The sequence below is a fragment of the Podarcis tiliguerta genome, assembly GCF_965153285.1.
Source record: "Podarcis tiliguerta genome assembly, chromosome: 11".
Taxonomy (NCBI): Eukaryota; Metazoa; Chordata; class Lepidosauria; order Squamata; family Lacertidae; genus Podarcis; species Podarcis tiliguerta.
In genome coordinates, this window is record NC_139544.1 from 39643139 (window position 1) to 39662109 (window position 18971).

At 41.5% G+C, this 18971-nt stretch overlaps 1 protein-coding gene across 3 annotated transcripts in view; it reads left to right on the top strand.

The window, feature by feature from the left end:
* PDE4D (phosphodiesterase 4D) overlaps positions 1-18971 on the top strand; it is a gene marked incomplete at its 3' end in the record, with an annotated part of 612406 nt that overhangs the window by 73730 nt on the left and 519705 nt on the right. For all 3 annotated transcript variants that reach the window (XM_083403908.1, XM_083403906.1, XM_083403907.1), the window contains exon 2: positions 16433-16542. In XM_083403908.1, coding sequence (XP_083260034.1) covers positions 16501-16542 — 42 coding nt within the window. In that variant the 5' untranslated portion in view covers positions 16433-16500. The remainder of the gene's footprint in view (positions 1-16432; positions 16543-18971) is intronic.

Here is an 18971-nt window from a genome sequence, read left to right on the forward strand (position 1 = left end):
ATTTTGCTGTAAAATGTATATATTGATGCTTTTATTTCTTTTATTTTCATTTAGCTTTTTATCTTCTCTTTTTAATTTTTTAATTAAAAAACCCCTTTAAATACTGTGTTACAATTCTTATTCCTGAATTAAATTAAGACAACTTTGATGTTAGCAATAACTCATCTCAAGTCGTCTATGAGCTAAAAAATGGATTTGAATTTATAAGATCCAGGTTTGAAATAGATCTATTAAGCAACAAAGTTAAAATATTGTAAAAAATGTGTAAGTTGCTTTTGGAATGGCATACGAAAGATGAAGAAGTAAAATCTGTAATGATACATTGGGCAAAGGATATTGGTTATAATAGAAGATTAGAAGAAGTTAGAAGATTGGGTAAGATTGTGGAAAGATGGAATAAACTTTACTGCATGCAGTTTGCTTAAAGAAAATATAATGAAAATGATGGATAGATGGTATTTGACACCAGTGAAATTAGCAAAAATGTATAGAACAAATAATAAATGTTGGAAATGTAAAGAAAAAGAAGGTACCTTTTACCATATGTGATGGGTTTGTAAGGAGGTGAAGGTCTTCTGGGAAATGATATATAATGAACTTTTAAAAATGTTGAAATATACATATACAAAAAACCCAGAAGTCTTCCTGCTAGGTATGTAGGTAGAGAAATACATAAACAGGATAAAACTTTGTTTCTATATGCAACAACTGCAGCGAGAATGTTATTAGCCCAAAGATGGAAACAAGAAGATTTACCAACGAACGAAGAGTGGCAGATGAAATTATTGGACTATGCCGAATTGGCAAAACTGATGGGAAAAATCCGGATCCAGCAGGATCAGACTTTTCTGAAAGACTGGAACAAATTTTTGTTATACTTGAAAGACAATTGTAAACAATTAACATTGCTAGTAGGGTTACAAGAAGTTTTGTAAGGTTAAAACTATCACTTATTATTCATTATAGTTAATTTAGTATTTACACCAGATTATGATTTAATAGTAATAAGAAATAGAGGCAAATGCAGTATCCAGAGAATAGGTTTGAAAGCCATCAATCAGGGAGGGGAGAAGTCACAGACTTGGGGAGCCAAATTATTATATATAAAAGTCTACTATGAGCTAAAGATAATTGTACTTCATTACCTTCTTTGAAAAAACTTTTTTAAAAAAAACAAACCTGAGGGATGCAAGGGTACATTTGCTGTTTCGTTTTCTGTAAAATACACAGTAGTGAAAATTCACTGCATGAATCTTTAGGTATTTTTTGTGTTTTCCACAGCAGAATATGATTATTCATCAAGTTGATTCCCCTTGACATTAGTTGGCATGCTTCTATATAATCGGAGTAGTTCATTGAGCAGCTTTCACTTCCTGGGTGAATTTCCAGGATAAATGAATTATTTGGTGCACATGTGTGTTCATGTTTTGAATTGTGCATTGTGGGCATGACCTCTGATCCTCTTGTTTGATGCATTCTGTACTCCATTTGCTTGTTTAGCTGCCTATTAATTATCAGGCCAAAGTCCTGGTTCTGTGCCTAAAGAATGATTCCGTTGAAACACTTTCTGCCCTTATAATGAGAAAACATGGGAATACGTTCTATGGCTTATAGTTAGAAAAAATCCAGATAGTCATCATAAGTACAGAAACTACAGCAAGAACCAAAAGAGAGAGAGAATGGGAGAACTCACTACCAACAAGAAACTACAGAGTAAACCTTGTTGTCAGTGCTTGCCTGATCTCCATAGGGAGCTCATTCCACAAAATATAAATCTGCGTATACAAATTATATGCAAATCTAGATCCTGTTTTTGCCTCCTTTTTGATTAAAAAGGTAAAGGGACCCAGACCATTAGGTCCAGTCATGGCCGACTCTGGGGTTGCGGCGCTCATCTCGCTTTATTGGCTGAGGGAGCCGGTGTACAGCTTCCGGGTCATGTGGCCAGCATGACTAAGCCGCTTCCGGCGAACCAGAGCAGCGCACGGAAACACCGTTTACCTTCCCCACCGGAGCGGTACCTATTTATCTACTTTCACTTTGATGTGCTTTCGAACTGCTAGGTTGGGAGGAGCAGGGACAGAGCAACGGGAGCTCACCCCTTCGCGGGGATTCGAACCGCTGACCTTCTGATCAGCAAGTCCTAGGCTCTGTGGTTTAACCCACAGCGCCACCCGCGTCCCACCTTTCTGATTACATGCTTCCTATTTTCTGTGCAAGCTGTCTCCCTGCCTGATCAAGCTGGGCAGCCAGTGGAAACCTAGAGTTTGCTAGGGACTCTACTACACCAAGGTGGTGCTGAGGTTCCCAGAAATTATGGTGACCTTACTCTTTGCTTTCAGCCTACTCAGATTAAAGAGCTTTCCATCTGTTTGATATATGATTTCGACTCGACAAAGTGTAGCATCCACAAGCTATAAATACGCCTCTGCAGGCTTGGTCTTTTGTTTGAGCAAAGAGCTTGCTTGCTGCTGTTCCCTGCCCCATTGTGCGGTGCCTTTCCCCCAGAACCTTCTTTCCCTAGTTGGCAGGAGCGAAGCCTGACAACCTTATTAAGCATCTGTGGTCCTCAACATTGTCGCAGCCTGCCACCATTGCGCTAGTGCCACATTTTATGCAGAGAAATGAGTTGTTGCTACCAGAAAGCTTCCGAGTCTGGACAATAGAGCAGATCCATTGCAAAAGCAGTTTGCCGAAATAGATCTCAACAACCTCTATAATTCTCATGGAACTTTGCAAGGGAAGCAATGAAATCTGCTTCAGAAGAATGAGCTCTGGAATGAGGAACGAGGTCATCCGAACTTGGGCTCACGTGTTTCTGCAGCATTATTTCGGGTATCCGTTAGCTAATCTGTTGTATGCAGCTCAGAATTTTCTTTTTTAAAAGGTATTAAATGGTTTATAAGCACCTAAAGTAAGCAAATAAATAATAAAGCGCAAAATACCTCTTAATTCTGCATTGTGTATGAGGGCTTGTTTCCTTTCCCTTTTTTAGGAGGAGGAAACTAATTATGTTTGCTGTCAATTGCTTCCCAATTAGTATGGAAGAGAACCTCCTGAAGCAATGGCCTGAGCTACAAGCTGTGTCAGTAGGGATGATTTTCTTCATTATGTGATGCTGGCAATTGAAATTGAAACTGAAGAATGTTGGGGGCCAGTAAGCCAATTCTGGTAGGGCTGTACGTGTATTTGCATTTTCACATGGCTCTCTTATCTGCCAGCTGTATTACTAAGTGCCAAGCTGCACATGAACCAGTCATGCAATTAGCAATTGTGTGAATGGCTTTTGGCAAGTGTGTGTGTGTGTGTGTGTGTGTGTGTGAAGTCCATTCTGGAACAGACCCTCGCATCAGAATAGAGGAGATTTAGCTTCTTGCGCCCCAGTGCAATCCCAGTTCAGACCAAGTCTTCTGCACCTGGTGCTGCATTGGAAACAAAGCACCTACTGGAGTGAATGGGAGTTCCCCCCCCCCAATGCAAATTGCAGATGTGGGAGACCCAAACTAAACTGAGACCACAGAAATGGAGGAGGGCCAAATTCCCCCCTATCCTGCCATGCCAGTGTTGCAATTCTGAACTGCGCCCATGAACCTGCACTTTTAAAACGACAGACTTCTGTGAGTGGGAATGGATCTCCTGGTTATCAAGGCAATGAGGACAGGTTCCTCATCGATGGCACCTGGTTGGGCGACCCAGCGTCAACATGCACCTTGCCACTGGTGGTAGATCCAAGAGCTCAACTGTCTTCACCAAGGTCCCCAGACGGTGCAGCTGTATTTTAATGAACTGAATAGAATGGAAGTTTTTGAGTCGGGGTGTGTGGAGAACATATGTATGAACTTAACAGTGCTTTTTTAGTTGCTATTTTGTTAATGTTGTTTTATAGATTATAAATGCTGTTTTGATTTGATAATCATATAATATGGCTTTTGCTGTAATGTTTAGCTTATCTTTTGTTAGGAGTGTTTTCTAGATTGCAGTTGTTTTACTGATGATTTGATGTGCTATTACGCTATTGTCATTTGTTGTTTGTAAGCTGCTTTGGAATTTGTTTCAATGGAGAGCGGCTTAGAAATACAACCAATTGATCAATCAGATTTACACAGTTGCAAAGTCGGCGTATGAATAGCTCCTCATCTTGTTTGGTCCTAAGGCACAGTGGATGAGCAGATGAAAATGCACCACTCAGAAAGTTTCAGAAGAGCTTCACTGCAGTAACTGATATCATTTAATGTTGATAAAAGAATGTGACAATGGATGGTGCTAAGCAATTTCCTTCCAACCTGGCTCACTTCTGGTACTCCAGCCATGTTGAAAGAAGCTTAAAGAAGGCTGTTTGCTCCCTTGTCCATGTAACAGATCCTCTTTATATCTAAATGGGCCACACAAGTGTCAGGGTGCCCTCTGCACAGTCTGGCCTTTGCAAGTGATCAACTGGGTGCATTGAAGATGAAGGCATGAAGCAGTAGCCAGAATGCAGAGCAGCAAAGGAAGGCCAGAAGGGCCAGAAGCTGGTGCATAGTTCAGACGAGGTGGATAGTTCCAAAAGGCAGCTTTCCAGAGGAAAGGAATGCACAGGACTCTCTTGGGCAGCTACTGCATCTAGCAGGATGCTCAGGTGGAAGAACCAACTCTGAAGCAACAGTAGCATAATATAATATATTGTCCTCCAGTTCATATTGTCTGGCTCAGCTGCTGGCCCTCTCTGACCATAATGTGGGTGATGCTGTAGCGCAGCAAAGATCTGGTTTCTTAGAGGGTCAGCCTGGAACACCTTGGAGAAAAGGTGGATCTATGGATCTACCATATACCTCCAAATAAATAAACTAAACACAAATAAAAATAAACAAATTAAATATACCTCCTTTTAGAGCTGTTCTGGTGGCATAGAGAGCAGGACATGCAAGATATCTACCAGATCCCCTGGTTTGAGACCTTTGGTGCCTAAGAGGATAGCCACCCCATCATGTCTAGTCATTTCAGGGTTGTTGTTTTTTAAAGTACAGTGGTACCTCAGGTTAAGTACTTAATTCATTCCGGAGGTCTGTACTTAACCTGAAGCATCACTTTAGCTAATGGGGCCTCCTGCTGTGCTGCCGGAGCCCGATTTCTGTTCTCATCCTGAAGCAACGTTCTCAACCTGAATCACTATTTCTGGGTTAGTCGAGTCTATAACCTGAAGCGTATGTAACCTGAAGCATATGTAACCCGAGGTACCACTGTAATCATATATTTAATTCTCTTCCATTAAAACTATCAAGACATAGAGCATCTTTCACTGCAACAGGCCTAAAATAAATAAAGTCCATGTATGAACATTCTCTTTTTTTGTTATTGCCTTTTGCATTACACCCTACTTTCAGTGAGAATGCAACAATCTCTCTACTTGTCTATTTGACTTGTTAAAATGCGTTCAGTGTTGGGACCAAAATAAGTCTTCCTTCCTTCCTTCCTTCCTTCCTTCCTTCCTTCCTTCCTTCCTTCCTTCCTTCCTTCTCTAACAGTTTTAAAAGATATGAGAGAAAGAAACCATAAATGCCTTTCAGGATAATATTTTTTTAAGTCCTTTCTCTCCACCCTTTAAAAACATCATTACCTCAATGCTCATAGCAGCAGCCCCAGCGAGAAGATGCTTCTCATTACCAGCTCTCTAGATTCCAATAATATGTGCAGTAAAACAGCATGAAATTAAATTTCTTGCTAATTTTGCCAAACTGCTACTGCAGAATAGGGGTAATCTGTAATAAAAATATGTAAATGCAGTATTGGTCTTCAACACAAGCAGCACGCTTGGGCTTCCTGTCTGTTTTCCTCTCTGCCCCCCATTTCATTTAAGTGGGTTGTTTTCTTGTTAGTAATGCAATTTGCTAACCCCGGGATGAACTGCCAGACACTGGCAACATATTCAAATGCTGGCAAACACGTCTATGCAGGTTCTAGATTCAGGTTGGTAGCTGTGTTGGTCTGACGCAGTCAATATATATATATATATATATATATATATATATATATATATATATATCAAGTAGGACCTTAGAGACCAACTAAGGTTGTTGTGCTGGAGGAGACTTTTGAGAGTCCCATGGACTGCAAGAAGATCAAACCTATCCATTCTTAAGGAAATCAGCCCTGAGTGCTCATTGGAAGGACAGATCGTGAAGCTGAGGCTCCAATACTTTGGCCACCTCATGAGAAGAGAAGTCTCCCTGGAATAGACCCTAATGCTGGGAAGGATTGAGGGCACAAGGAGAAGGGGATGACTGAGGACAAGATGGTTGGACAGTGTTCTTGAAGTTATCAGCATGAGTTTGACCAAACTGCAGGAAGCAGTGGAAGACAGGAGTGCCTGGCATGCTTTGGTCCATGGCGTCACGAAGAGTCGGACACAACTAAACGACTAAACAACAACAACAACAAGTTTGTTCTTGGTATAAGCTTTTGTGTGCATGCACACTTCTTCAGACAGATATCTATGCAGGGATATCTACAGTCCAATCCTGTGATGTGCCGCAAGCCCTATACAGTGATGTTGGTTGGGTTTATGGGTCCTTTATGAGGTTAGTGACAAGTACCGTAGAGTTTGGTCCCCAGTGAGATTGGTGGTAGGGCAAAAGGCAGGGAGGAAAACCACAGGTGGAGTCAGAGCCAATGATAGGCAGAGCTAACTAATTCTGGATTTGTCCTCAACCTCCTCCGTGCTGAGCTTTGCAAGGGCAGCATTGAGCCGGAGGAGGAAGCTGATAGGCACAGAAGCCCTGGGAATAGTTGTAAGGAAGGAGGCAGCCAGGCGAGGGCAGAATGAGTTGGTGGGCAGTGGTCCATTCTTCCAAATGGACCAGCCCACAGTGGGTTTCTATTCCCAGTAACAGGTGGGAAATGACACTTCTATAAAAGATCGCAGTCTAATCCAGGGCTTTCTAAGTTTCACAGAAGCCTATCATATATCAAGTGGTGCTTTCATGTCAATTTGCCATATGCTTTATCAAAACAAGCCAAAACTGATTTATTGGGGATCACATTAGTCCATGGTCAAACTGTACAGAGGGATGTAAAATAAAAAGTATTTGTGCTCTTTCTCTTTCTCTTTCTCTCTCTCATACAATTTTTCTAACTGGATAAGTTGGGAAAGAAAATCTAATTGAATACAAAGCAAGCTGTCTTGTTCATGGTATTGACACAAAGACACAAAATTGTCCGTGACATAGATGGAATAGGATGGTGTTTTTATGTCTTTTTTTAGTTGATTATCCCCAATGTTTTGTTTGCGAAGGTGCTGTAGTTATGATATGTTTAATATTGTTTTAGGTTATTATCTTTTAATTTTTTGTATATTTTAATCTGCTGTACGGCACCTGAGTCTTTGTTCTTTTCTGTTCGTTTCTTGAAAGCAGTGTTTAAGAAGTTTATCCGACTAACCTAATGAAGTCATCAAAACAAGGACAGAAAAGCAGGCTCCCCCAGTCACTTTCCCAATGGTCACTGCATCTGAAACTTTTCAATGTATAATTAAAGAAATCAAGACAGACACTGATGCTGAACAATCAGACTAGACAGAGCAGCATCTTCACTTTTTAACACACTGATTAAGCACACACGGGGCCATTCTGAACAAGAAAACTACAAAGAGGTGTGTTTTGCTGTGGTTTTTAGCTTTGATGATGCTTGCTTAAGGGGTCATTTTCTGTTCCTCTTTTGTTTTATATGTCTTGGATTCTACAACATGTCTTCTACAACATGTAGGATTGCTGCTAAAATGTGACCCAGTGTGGTGTAGAGGGTGCAGTGGCATATATACTGAGGAGATCCTGGATTATTATGGACTCAGCTATACAGCTGCAAATAAAATGTTTTAAATGTGTTGTAAATTGCGATATGCAAATGTGACACCAGATGGCCAGAGTGAGCTATGCCAAATTCAATGTATTTTTCAAAACGTTTTAAAAAAAAAGCATTTTCACAATGTTTTTTATATGCGTATGTAGATTCCACCTAACTCTCTGATCAACCTACCCTGAAAGTTTCTTGTGTGGCTGGAATAGGGAGGTCGGTTCTATGTTCTGCCTTTTTGAAGTCTGGGGGGGGGGGGCAAGCAGGATGAAAATATAAGGAATAAGAAGTGCAAGCATTCTTTATTTACAATATACACCATGATGGTACCTTTTCGAATCATAATAGAAACATTCATTTCATTTTTTTAAGGGAGAAAATATACATTAGTCACTCTAAACACATAGGGTAGTATTGAACTACGTTTTACTCAATGGAGACCTATTGACATTTATGGACCTAATTTCATTGGGTCTACTCTGAGTAAATTTTAGTTAAATACCACCCAAAGAAGCAATACATTTAGCAAGGAGGCAGTAGTTCCTTATGTGATATTTGCAACTTCACTCCAACCTGACCACAACATCTTTTGCTGAAAACATTAAATCACTGCTTTCTAACCTATGCTTATGCAATATACTGAATGCTGTCCCATTTTGTGTAACGGTCAACATTTGTCTAGCACTTTCAAGTATGTATGCTTCACATTGTTGTTGTTGTTGTTTAGTCGTTCAGTCGTGTCCGACTCTTCGTGACCCCATGGACCAGAGCACGCCAGGCACTCCTGTCTTCCACTGCCACCCGCAGTTTGGTCAGATTCATGTTTGTAGCTTCGAGAACACTGTCTAACCATCTCGTCCTCTGTCGTCCCCTTCTCCTTGTGCCCTCCATCTTTCCCAACATCAGGGTCTTTTCCAGGGAGTCTTCTCTTCTCATGAGGTGGCCAAAGTATTGGAGCCTCAGCTTCATGATCTGTCCTTCCAGTGAGCACTCAGGGCTGATTTCCTTAAGAATGGATGCATTTGATCTTCTTGCAGTCCATGGGACTTTCAAGAGTTTCCTCCAACACCATAATTCAAAAGCGTCAATTCTTCGGCGATCAGCCTTCTTTATGGTCCAGCTCTCACTTCCATACATCACTACTGGGAAAACCATAGCTTTTACTATACGGACCTTTGTTGGCAAGGTGATGTCTCTACTTTTTAAAATGCTGTCTAGGTTTGTCATTGCTTTCCTCCCAAGAAGCAGGCGTCTCTTAATTTCGTGGCTGCTGTCACCATCTGCAGTGATCATGGAGCCCAAGAAAGTAAAATCTCTCACTGCCTCCATTTCTTCCCCTTCTATTTGCCAGGAGCTGATGGGACCAGTGGCCATGATCTTCGTTTTTTTGATGTTGAGCTTCAGACCATATTTTGCGCTCTCCTCTTTCACCCTCAATAAAAGGTTTTTTAATTCCTCCTCACTTTCTGCCATCAAGGTTGTGTCATTTGCATATCTGAGCTTGTTGATATTTCTTCCAGCAATCTTAATTCCGGCTAGGGATTCATCCAGCCCAGCCTTTCGCATGATGAATTCTGCATATAAGTTAAATAAGCAGGGAGACAAAATACAGCCTTGTCGTACTCCTTTCCCAATTTTGAACCAATCAGTTGTTCCATATCCAGTTCTAACTGTAGCTTCTTGTCCCACATTGAGATTTCTCAGGAGACAGATGAGGTGATCAGGCACTCTCATTTCTTTAAGAACTTGCCATAGTTTGCTGTGGTCGACACAGTCAAAGGCTTTTGCATAGTCAATGAAGCAGAAGTAGATGTCTTCCTGGAACTCTCTAGCTTTCTCCATAATCCAGCACATGTTTGCAATTTGGTCTCTGGTTCCTCTGCCTCTTCTAAATCCAGCTTGCACTTCTGGGAGTTCTCGGTCCACATACTGCTTGAGCCTTCCTTGAAGAATTTTAACCTTAACCTTGCTAGCGTGTGAAATGAGTGCAATTGTGCGGTAGTTGGAGCATTCTTTAGCACTGCCCTTCTTTGGGATTGGGATGTAGACTGACCTTCTCCAATCCTCTGGCCACTGCTGAGTTTTCCAAACTTGCTGGCATATTGAGTGTAGCATTTTAACAGCATCATCTTTTAAAATTTTAAATAGTTCAGCTGGAATACCATCACTTCCCCTGGCCTTGTTATTTGTAATGCTTTCTAAGGCCCATTTGACTTCACTCTCCAGGATGTCTGGCTCAAGGTCAGCAACCACACTACCTGGGGTGTACGAGGCATCCATATCTTTCTGGTATAATTCCTCTGTGTATTCTTGCCACCTCTTCTTGATGTCTTCTGCTTCTGTTAGGTCCTTACCACTTTTATCCTTTATTATGGTAATCTTTGAACGAAATGTTCCTTTCATATCTCCAATTTTCTTGAACAGATCTCTGGTTCTTCCCATTCTGTTGTTTTCCTCTATTTCTTTGCATTGCTCATTTAAGAAGGCCTTCTTGTCTCTCCTTGCTATTTTTTGGAATTCTGCATTCAATTTCCTGTATCTTTCTCTATCTCCCTCGCATTTTGCTTGCCTTCTCTCCCCTGCTATTTGTAAGGCCTCATTGGACAGCCACTTTGCTTTCTTGCATTTCCTTTTCATTGGGATGGTTTTCGTTACTGCCTCCTGCATAATGTTTCGAGCCTCCATCCATAGTTCTTCAGGCACTCTGTCCAGCAATTCTAAATCCTTAAACCTGTTCCTCACTTCCACTGTGTATTCATAAGGGATTTGGTTTAGATTGTATCTTACCGGCCCAGTGGTTTTTCCTACTTTCTTCAGTTTAAGCTTGAATTTTGCTATAAGAAGCTGATGATCTGAGCCACAGTCAGCTCCAGGTCTTGTTTTTGCTGACTGTATAGAGCTTCTCCATCTTTGGCTGCAGAGAATATAATCAATCTGATTTCGATGCTGCCCATCTGGTGATGTCCATGTGTAGAGTCGTCTCTTGTGTTGTTGGAAAAGAGTGTTTGTGATGACCAGCTTGTTCTCTTGACAGAACTCTATTAGCCTTTGCCCTGCTTCGTTTTGAATTCCAAGACCAAATTTGCCCGTTGTTCCTTTTATCTCTTGATTCCCTACTTTAGCATTCCAATCCCCTATAATGAGAAGAACATCCTTCTTTGGTGTCACTTCTGTAAGGTGTTGTAAGTCTTCATAGAATTGGTCAATTTCAGTTTCTTCAGCACCAGTAGTTGGTGCATAAACTTGGATTATTGTTATGTTAAAAGGTCTGCCTTGGAATCGTATCGAGATCATTCTATCATTTTTGAGATTGCATCCCAGTACAGCTTTCACCACTCTTTTGTTGACTATGAGGGCCACTCCATTTCTTTTGCGGGTTTCTTGCCCACAGTAGTAGATATGATGGTCATCCGAACTGAATTCGCCCATTCCCGTCCATTTTAGTTCACTGATGCCCAGAATGTCAATATTTATTCTTGCCATCTCATTTTTGACCACATCCAATTTACCCAGGTTCATGGTTCTTACATTCCAGGTTCCTATGCAATATTTTTCTTTACAGCATTGGACTTTCCTTTCGCTTCCATGCATATCCGCAACTGAGCGTCCTTTCGGCTTTGGCCCAGCCGCTTCATCAGCTCTGGATCTACTTGTACTTGTCCTCTGCTCTTCCCCAGTAGCATGTTGGATGCCTTCCGACCTGAGGGGCTCATCTTCCAGCATCATAACTTTTATATGCCTGTTGTCTTTGTCCATGGAGTTTTCTTGGCAGGGATACTGGAGTGGCTTGCCGATTCCTGCTCCAGGTGGATCACGTTTGGTCAAAACTCTCCACTATGACCTGTTCATCATGGGTGCCCTGCTCGGCATAGTTCATAGCTTCTCTGAGTTCTTCAAGCCCCTTCACCACGGCAAGGCAGTGATCCATGAAGGGAATGCTTCACATACATTATCTAATTGTTGTGAGGCCGGGGCAACACAGTCAGATGGGCAGTGTACAAATAAAATATAATAATAATAATAATAATAATAATAATAATAATAATAATAATAATAATAAATCTTACAAAGTTAAGTCAATATTATTACTCTCATATTACTAAGGCTAAAAGAGAGAGGAGTTTGCTTAAGGCTGCTAAATGAGTCAACCACAGTGGTGAAATTTGAAGCAGAGACTTGCTGATTCATCGCTCAGAGTCTTAGCAGCTATGTTACACCAGCTCCTCATATATTTTATTATCTTTGAATTATATACATTATTATTTGCCTAAAATTTCAGCTTTCTCTCTCTTGTGACTAAACACTTTATATGCCAGCGAGGCAGCATCAATAAAGTAACGTGAAACTGGCTTCCAGTGTGTTATGTGCTTAGTTTTTGCAATTTGTACAGTGGAGGTCTCTCATGATGTTAAGGCACTTGGGCAGAATGTAATATTTAGGGCAGTTCCATTCCTTGATCCAGACCAGGATTCCAGAACATTCTGTGCTAAGCATAGACTACTCCTCCCAGGACTTACAACTAGGCAGATGGGCAAAAGGGAATTCTGGCAGGAAAAACACCTGCCTGCATATGGCAAGGAAGGAGCTGCTACCTAATAAGCATCGTATGAGCTCCAAGTTCTCATTCCTAAAGAGTCCCAGGCCTCTGAACACAAAAGGGGATTAGCATTAAACCATAAAACCAAGAATGAGGTTTGTTTTTCTAATGACAGATCTTGAAGATAGCAGCCGATAAGGAATTGGCAGATAAGCATTTTATCAGTTAATGCTAAAAGCAAGCAGGAATACTGTGTGGTTTTTAATGAAACTTGTATTTATGTGGATGTTGCAAGCTGAGTCAAAATGTGGGAAACTGTTCAAGTAAACAAGTGGCACTCATTAACCTTAGGGTTTTGCTGAAACGCCTATAAACCTTGTTGCAATCCTATTTACAGCTGGCTTCTGAATAATGAAATATAAGGGAGCCTTGGCAAATGGGGAGGCACATTTGAACCTGACAGCTAGGGAGCTTATTGGACCCAAAGCACAGATGTACAGGGTAGCTTCAGTCAAGGGCTGCTCAATATATTTTTGCACCTGAGGTCCCAGAGTGTTGGCAAATCCTTGATTTCGCCTGACTCTCCTTTGTTAGCTAGATTCGTGTTTTGTACAGCCGGCCATGTAGGTGTGCCCTGCATTTCTATTTCTAGACAGCAACATTTTTGTAAAAAACCCCACACCTAATACTGGTCATTAAATGAGCTTATTCAACTATCCAAGTATCCAAAAGAGCCTAGAGAGATTTTCAGTCAGCACAACACAAAACCAGTCCGCAAAAATTGTTGCACGTTCCACACCCCCTCTGCTTCGAACTATGTATGACTGCCATTCAGTTGTAATAATATGTATTTTCTAAGTTACAATCTGTTTTATTTTAGCTCTAATAAAATAAGAAGATTAGCCACGCAACTCGGAGATTGTAAAACACATGTTGAAACGGAATTATATCTCCTGTGCAATCAATATGCACTGCCGTGCTAAGATGTGGCCTTTTGGCCCCCCTCCCCCAGAAGCCATCAGTAACATTTGTACAAAGAATGAAGACCCATTATTTTGTGTGTGTGTGTGCCATTTAGTTGTCAAACAAACTTTACCCTAAAGGAAGATGATAAAAGCACCCCCACCTCGCTTAATCTGTCTTCAGTCTGGTCTCTCTTTCTATAATAAGCAACCAATTTCATGCTTAGTTTCTGAAGCATGCAAACAGCTGGTTTCCGTCATGACCGTTTTCAATTGTTGCGACACTGTGTGTGTTTTTTAAAGATCATGAACTCCCTTTCCCTATGGAGAGAGGCATAATTTAAATGCATAAGGTTTGCCGTTTATTTTCAATAATATAAACTATACAACAACTTTGGCATAGAAATGGTGTTGCCTTTATAGTCCCTCAGCTTGGATTAGCAATTTGACCTTGACTATCATCGGACTGTGACAAGAATATAAAGCAGGAGATTTCTCGGGAGCAAACACTTTGAAGAACCTGCCTAGAATAGCATATTTTCTAGTGATGCACTTCATTAGGTGGGTGGGGGTAGGAAATATATCCCGGCAAACAAGGCCAGGATGTTTCCTTTCCTCCTGCTTTTGCTTTTAGATTTGAGACGACAAAAGTGTACTCGAATGTGACATGCGGAATTGGAGCACCTTTCAGACTTTTTCTTCTGTTTACAACAAATAAATCTGGTTTTATTGACTAAGCAGTTTGCTTGTAGCCCTGCTCACTTTTTACTTAACATAATTCAGAGCTGGATTTGGATGTTAGTTCCTGCTGCCGGCTATTAATGGGCTGTAATAAGAATATGAGTGAGCCCTCATCATTGCTAGAATCTGCAATGGCGTTCGCGTGAGGCAGATCCATTTCTTCCTTTAATAACTCGCTTAACTGTAAGTTGTGTATGACCAAGACTTTTTCACTTGTAATTTTTATTGGTGTGTAGAACGCTATGATCTTCTCCACCCCTTGCAGCTTGTTCCTGATGTGCTAGAGAAATCAAATGCCTGTAAATGGCATTTCCAGCTGAGATTTAAAGAAAGCATATATCAGATCCTGCCAAACCCAACACTAGTCAATGGATGACTCAGGCAAGGCATGTCGAGCAATTTGGAGCAAGTGGTTCTCTCCATGCCAGTTGCTGCAGAAGAGCTGTGCTTTAAGATTAACAATGTGAAATGACATCCAGCATCTAGCCTTAAATGGCAGGCATAAGATGTGGGTGAATTATTCAGCAATGCACAAATAATCTGCCATTCTTGATTGCTGTGTACCTTTTAAAATAATTGAGATGTTTGTCTTCAGTGTGCCTTTGGCCCAGACTCACTGGACTGCTCATAGGCTAAACTGAGCCAACCAGAATGCATTCACTTTGCTTTTGAAGGGGGGATAGTTGGCTATCTGGTTTTTGTGCAGCTTTCATAGTCTACAGATATCCATGAATTCATCCCAGGTTTTTTTAGTTTTTAAAAGAAGGATGCATCATATTCACATACCTGTGAACATGTCCAGGTAATCCTGGCAATTCCACAGTGCATCAGGTTTTCTGTGAACATGCTGGGCCATGCATTTACTGAACATTGACTCCACCTGCATGGTAGAGGAGCAGGTTGTTCCCCTCTTCTACAGTGTATATTTAAAGAAATGCAGGGTGCATAATTTCCATTGAAGGCTGGTTCATTAGGACAGTGCCCCACCAAACCCAATCTGTCCTCAGCCAGACCCCCACCTGCCTGCCTTCTTACTTGAATCCAGTCCAGGTGATGCCCTACCTGTCAGCTTCCTTCTCCTTAGTCTCAGTGTTGCCCTTGTAAAACTCAGTGAGAAGAAGGATGGGGACGAAACTAGAATTAGTTGGCTCTGTCTGCCATTGGCTCTGGCTCCAACAGCTGTTGGGATCCCTGTCTTTTGTCTGTCATGGACTGGTTGGATGCAGAGGAATGGTGGGAGGAACCAGCTGAGGACCCACCAAGGGAAGAAGGCTCAGAGCCCAGGGATTGGTGGTGGGACAATGATGAGTGGTCAGAAGGAGAAGACTGGGAAGAGGAGGTGTCGGAAGCAGAAGGGGTAACAGGGCTTAGTGAGCTGGGAGAGTCTGTGGCAGAGAGAAGTCCAGAATCAGAGGGAGAAGCCGAAGCAGGACAGGGGAGAGGCAAAGAGACACAGATGAATCAGGTTTGTGAAGAGGCAGGGTTGACTACCCCTTCTGCTGCAACAAACTCCTTTCCCCCTCATCTCCCAGAACCAGAAGAGGCATGGAGTGGGAGAAGCAAAGATAGACATGCAGGCACAGTCTCCAATTCCTTGGGGGAGGGACCTGCAAGGGAGGAGACTTAGCTGGCTGTGGGGAGATGGGGACCTTTATTCTTGGCAACTGCTTCTTGGGAGCAACATCTGAGTTGTTGTGCTCATTAGGCCTGAGACTCCTGTGCAGATCTTGTTTTGTTAATAAAGAGTAAACTCCAGTTTGCTTGTGTGATTTAGTGCTGGCTTGCTCCTGTCAGTACCCCACCAGTTCTAATGGGCATCAGCCGCTGTTGACAATTTCTTCATTTCTGTACCACTGTTCAATCCAAATTCCCCACCCACCAAGTGGTGAACACCATATAAATACAAAATATACAATAGAGTGCAATAATATGCCACAAGCACATAAAGTAACGTGATACAAGATAGCAAGATATGGTAGCTGTGTGTTTCTATGAGACAATTGGTTATCTACAAAATTATGGAATATTGTGAAGTCTTTTCACATACTGCATTAGATCAAAAATAAGCCCGCAACTGTAGTTGAGAGTGAAGTTCTAAAGAGAGAGGGGAATGTGAAATTGTCCAAACAAATCTAGGGTAAAGAATACTGTCTAGATTTTTTAGTGACCTATCTACACTTATCAATGTTGAAAGCACCATCGACGTTTATTTGCCATGTGTGTGTCTGTTGTCTGTGTGTGGAGATCCTTGCATTCCGAAGGACCTATGGATTGTTGCTCCACCATTGCTTTTGTGTTCTAAGAGAGCACAGCATAATTTTGGGTTGTGTGAAATAACAACAGAATATTTCTCTTCCGTCCGCAGGACTTTGAATGGGCAGGAGACGGAACATCTGCAGATAAAGCCCATTCAGGATCAGCAAGTGCAGCAACATGAGCAAGAACTCAAATACTTTATATGTCAGGAGTAAAAGTGTAAGTGGTTCTGTAATAATCTCTTCTTTATGAATTAATTCAGCTGATGGTGGTTTGAAATAACTTGTGAAAACTCTGTCATGAATAGGATGTCTACAAATCAAACTAAAATTATTTCTTTTGGTTGTTTGTTCTCTTTCACTGTTTTGTGTACCTCCATTTCTTTTTTTCCTGTACAGAAAATAATTTGCGGGGGAGGGGGGGGAAACCCTCCTATTGATTTATGGAGTGGGATTCAACTAATGAGTCCTGTCAGTGGAAGCTCTGAGCAAGGACTTCCACTTGCACAATGTGGCTTCCCCCCATGACCACTACGTCCCCTGACATTTGGCTTGGGGTTGGGGTTGGAAGGACCCCTGGAATAGCATGCAGCAGGGGGAGAAGGGTGGGGATTGTTCCACCTGGCAAGCCAAAAGGCTTGCCCTGATGGACCAATAACCTTATCATGTTGTTGAATTCCTCCCATGGCACTTAGGCTGAAATCTTAAACTCACTTATTTGGGAGTATGTCCCAATGAGCTCAGTGTGACTTACTTCTGAATTGGATAGGATTGTCCTGTTAATTCCTTGGCATTTTTTGTTGGTCTATACTGAAGCATGTGTGCGGAATGCCTGCAACAAGAATATCGTTTATAGAGGCAATAAAAAGTTTATAGAGACATTCATATGCAAGAAGCATATATACAAACACCTTCTACAGTGGTACCCAACATGGTGCCTTCCCGATATTATGGACTACCAATCCTGCCATCCTTGATGGTTGTATTACTTTAATGGGCCACACATAGTTCAACATCTTACCATTTGGCAAAATATTTCATTACACTTTTGAGATACTGCAAAAGGTATTATCCACACCCTGAGACCCCAGACAGCCAGAGAATCACAAACACTTAATCTGCATGCATGGGGTTTCCATTCCATTTCAAATGTCACTGTTATAACAATTATTTTGCTGTGAGAGCAGGACCTTGAAATGTAAAGTAAATGAATGCCTTTAGCTAATTATGGGAGATCAAGGTCAGGATTATTACTCTGACGAGAGGAGAAAGTGATTTTGTTTAAATAATAATAAAAAAACCACCTTCGCAGTCATGTTCTTTATTGACTCAAAGGTGTTGCCGCAATTCTAGGATTTCAGCTTCATCCGTAGCCCTTCTCTGATTTCATGGGCCTCACAATGTCACTGTGCAGGCATTATTCTCTGCATAAGAGATTTCTGCAGGTGTGTGTTCTGACTCTCAAATTGCCAGGGTTATGCACATCAAAACCAAAGTGAAGCCATTGGTTCTGGCTTCCGTGTTCTTTTGCTTGTGTTCTTTTCATATAAAGGCAACCATGAAAGGTGCTTTAGAGCTTTGCTTCTACTCTCTGTAGCTCTGCAGAATTATGCAAAAATGCTACCATGCCTTTCACTTAGAAGAGAGTGTTTGAAAATGTACCTGGTATATTTTTTTAAAGAGAGAGAAAAACGTAGTGCCTGGTATTGATATGGGGGTGCAGCCAATGCTGATCTTACTCAGAGTAGACTCATTGAAATTAATGGACACAAGTAACTTAGGTCCATTCATTTCAGTGGGTCTACTTTGAGTAGAACTTGCAGTGGGTGCAACCCATGGCTTCAAATCCCAGCCAACCTGATGCCCTCCAGATGTTTTTGTGCTGGCTGGGCTCGGTGTGAGTTGTGCTCATAAATAACTGGAGATCACTGGGTTGGTGAACGGTCGTATGAAAACATCAGGCTGTGGGGCAATTTTCTTCAGCATGTTATCAAGGAAGAGAACTCTGCAAGGGAGGGGACTGCTCTTTTTTGGCAGCAAACTCATACTTCTTATAACACGTAGTTCTGCTCTGAAGCAAGAACGGCGATCAATTTGTCATGCCTATGTAAACCCTGCATTGGCCAAAATGCTCATTTTCCTTATAAATCACTTTGCCCTTTCTCTTTCCCTGGCACTTTAATGTAAATAGCAAGACAGAAGCTCAACTGCTTCTGAGCGCCATGTATGAAAATGTTCCATTTGATCTTGGATGGTGCCTTGAGACAGAGAAGTGAGTGTAACTCCTTAGGTATTGTTGGGCTTGAAAAACTAAGGGTAGAGCAGGAAAAGGAAGAACAGAAGTCCTGAGTTCCATAGTTCATGTACTGTGCATATTATATTTCCCATTTCTGTGAGTCTAAAAATGAGCTTTAACTTGGCTTTCTCTCCTATCCTTCCATCTGCTAATTTCTGCTAATCGGTCTCCTGTCTTTTTTTCTCTCTTTCCCCCCTTCAAATTCTAGCTGTATTGCTTTAAAAACCATTTCCTTATTAAATTTCTGGCATGATTTCAGCATGTTATAGATTTCTGTGGGATATTATAATTCAAACTAGCAGGGAGGGTTTTACAAAGGAGGCAATGCCGAACCTGTCCCAGGTTTGGATTTC